The sequence below is a fragment of the Lipotes vexillifer genome, unplaced genomic scaffold (genome assembly GCF_000442215.2).
Source record: "Lipotes vexillifer unplaced genomic scaffold, Lipotes_vexillifer_v1.1 scaffold397, whole genome shotgun sequence".
Taxonomy (NCBI): domain Eukaryota; kingdom Metazoa; phylum Chordata; class Mammalia; order Artiodactyla; family Lipotidae; genus Lipotes; species Lipotes vexillifer.
In genome coordinates, this window is record NW_006772681.1 from 1,830,564 (window position 1) to 1,834,092 (window position 3,529).

Sequence of the window (3,529 nt, forward strand, 5' to 3'; positions counted from 1 at the left end):
GTACAGCAGGAACAAATGCTGTGACTGATCAGTGATACCCTCCATGGACTTGAGAAAGGGACTCACAGCCCTAGCACTGGGTATCTGCCATCTCACTTCTAAGGACCTGTGAGACATACAACTGATTTCAGGCTCACTGTGGGCCAAAGAGAGTTGCTATGAGGCCCCTAAAAGCAAGTTCAAGACTGTGAAGATAAAGAGATGACATCAGAAAATAAGTTAATACACTGCCTCCTCCATTAAGAAAGTCTTGTTTTAGGGAATTCCCCAGTGATCCAGTGGTTAAGACTCTGCGCTTTCATTATCAAAGGTAAGGGTTAGATCCCTGGTTGGGGACCTAAGATCCCACAAGCCATGCAATGCGGCCAAAAAAAAAAAAAACCCCAAAGAAAGTCTTATTTTAAAAAGAATTGTCATCTGAACTAAATAATATGCTTGGTAACACAGCTGACTGATGCAGACTTACATTCTGAGGTAAGCCCCTTACCTCGTTGTGGACTGTTAATAAACAGTTTGCTCAGGGACTGATCACTGATATAGACAACCCCCAAATTTGTTTGGATGCCAAGCAGCACCCCTGATGCAGTGCCAGAGGAATGACAGCCTCTTTCATTTGGAGTACAAGCTGGGTCACTGCTGACACAGAAATGACATCTGAAGGGGCTCAGTGCATAGGTATGCTCCTCCCAGCTCAAGCCTGGATTCTCCCTGTACCCAGGAGGCATCCCACCTACCGTGTGGTTTTGGGTGCAATGCTCTGATCCTTATCCACAGTGGAGAGATCAACATTTGTGATGCCAACTTCAGTGGAAATCTTGACTCTGAGCTAGGGTGAAACACAGAAGAAAATCGCCAAGTCAGCTGGTGAGTGTACCAGGAATTAATATACATATCCAAATTTTTCTCTTACTTGTGAGTAAAGGCATGAAAATAATCCTAGGACAGGAGTCTTCAATGATTTTAGTAAAACTGACCCATCCCAGTAGTATTTCTACCTCTTCCATCTTGAGGCCTAAAAGTAACTCCTTGATTCTTATCCCTTCTTCCTTTCTTTGGCTTTGAATGAATGGTATATATTAAAAAAGAAACAAAAAGAAAAAAAGTAGGTATCTTCACGTGTACTGTAAAATAAATAAGGGAAAAAAAATAATAAAATAAATAAGGGAGAAACTCCTTAAGTAGTAACCTTCAAATAATTTAAATCAACAAGTACTCAATTCTAATGACAGCTAATGTTTATTGAGTGTTTACTATGTGAAAGACACTGGCCTTCTAAAGATTATCTCATTTAATCCTCACCACAACTCTAAGGTAGTGCTATTTCAGATGAGGAAATTAAAGATTAGAGCGATGAAGCCATTCACTCAAGTTCAGAGAGGCAGTAAGGCAGAGCCAGGGTTCAGGCTCAGGCATCCTGACTTAGAGTCCACGTTCTTAGGCACCTTCCTGTCCAGCTTCCCAGCCAACACTTAAGTTTGTGCCAAGCAGACTATAGGTCTGCCCAGGAAGATTGAAGAAGCTTTGGCAGTCATCTCTGCCACCCACCAAGTACTTCTGCTTCTCCTTCTGAGCATGTGGCAGAAATGTACTTCCCTGCCCTCCTGGAGTCAGGTATGGCCATGTGACTGGCTCTGGCCAGAAGCGTGTCACTTCCAAGTGGAAGCTTAAGAGTCGGTTTGTGAGTCTCTTCTCCTCTGACATGGACACAGACGACCTACAGAGGGGCTTTTGCTATTTCAGCCTGGGTCCTGGAGTAAGGGCAACGTGAAGCAGAGTCTCCAGCTGACACATTAAAGATACCTTGCATGGGCAAAAAAGAAACTTGTTTTAAGCCGCTGAGATTTGGAGTTTGTTACAAGCACAAACCAGTCCATCTTAACTCTTACGATGTTTAAATTCTATACGTTCCCTATAAACATTTTCACAAAGAGGGGCCAGCCAATGCTAGTAAACAAGAAATTTTTAAAAATTAGATTAAAATAAACATAAAATTCCAAAAGAGACAGAAAACATGCTAAAAGTCTACTCAGGGGAAATTTTTTATTTTTTTTATTTAAATTTTTTATTTAAAATCGAAGTTTGAATGTGCAAATTATGCAATCCCAAGGCACTTTTAATGTGTAAACATATCTGTGAGACTTCCAAATATTTGATAAGCTTGAATGTAATGCTTAAAGAGATCCTTGCCAAATACACTGGTTTACAGTCTAAGTTAGGATCAAGGAATAGAGATAGAAGGCTGGGCAAATAATTGAAGGAGAGCTTCAGCATTTTTCTAAAGTGCACTATCAAGGTGTGAGAACCTCAAATCAAGGGCAAAGAAGAAAAATTTAAAAGAGATAAAGATAGCTATCAAGTAATTCCTTTTAACAGCCTCCATAACTATTTTGTGACAACCACCTCAATTATCAGGTTGAATAGGGGTGTTCTGTTTTGCTTAAAGAAAAAAAAAAAAACCCTAAATGTAAAAGATTACCGAAGGCTATAAGCATATTATTACCTCCTACTTTTGAATACACAGCTGCCTATTGGCAGAATTATATTTAGCATCATAGCTTGTCACTGAATCTAGGCAACTGGGTGAACTACAGTGGGGGGTGGGGGAGGGAGGGGAACAAATGGCCTTCAAGTTGAATAAACCACCAAGGGGAGAGCTGGTATCCTCCACTTTGGCTCTTGGGTGCTGTGCTGAGCAAATAGCTTCACAACTCATACAGGGCTTGGAACCAGAGCCAACTTTGCTGTTATAAAGCTCAACCCAGAGAGGCACTGACAGCACTTCCATTTGAAGAAAAACTGGAGTGGAAGGCTCAAGCAAAGAAGTAGCCAAAGAGCTTTGATTTTTAGCAAGACACCCCACTGAGACCACTTCCCTATATCCCCCTAGAGCATCTGGAACACCTAGGTGCAGGGACAGACAGAGATGGCAAGATGCACTTCCTGTCCTAAAGGGAAGCATAAAGGCAAAGCTAAATTATAACAGTCCAGGCTGCTGCTTTAATGCAGGGATGGATGGACAAAGCGCTCTGGAAGCACAGCAGAAGGAACTGTGACCCAAGTCGGCCTCAGGCAGCCGTTGTTTGGGGAGTGGGAAATGTGTAGCAGGAGGGCTTAGGCAGTCCTCCGGTTTCAGGAGAAGCAGGAGTTTAGCAATACTCCATGCTATAAAAATAATCTGTTTTCACGGGTAATTACTCTGCAATCTTCATCAACATTAACTAGATAATTCCCTCTTCACTTCTGCGACTCATTCTCTTAAGGACTCACTCATTTAATTTGTAAATGTGATTTTAAAATCATCATCCCACCTAAATGTCCGTAAAGAGGAGACTAGTTAGAGAAATAATGATATATACACATACACTTTGAACTACTCTGGAGCAATTAAAAAGAACAACGTAGGTGTCTATGGACTGATATGGAGACCACCTCCTACTTTTGAATACACAGCCATCTATTGGCAGAATTATATTTAACATCGCCTGTCACTGAGTCCAGGCAACTGGGTGAATTATGGCAGGGGAGTGGG

General features: G+C 41.6%; 1 protein-coding gene across 2 annotated transcripts in view; it reads right to left on the reverse strand.

Moving 5' to 3' along the window:
• Nucleotides 1–3,529, reverse strand: part of RPN2 (ribophorin II) — a 58,099-nt gene that overhangs the window by 15,664 nt on the left and 38,906 nt on the right. For both annotated transcript variants that reach the window (XM_007447729.1, XM_007447730.1), the window contains one exon: nt 735–826. In XM_007447729.1, the coding sequence (XP_007447791.1) occupies nt 735–826 (92 nt within the window). The remainder of the gene's footprint in view (nt 1–734; nt 827–3,529) is intronic.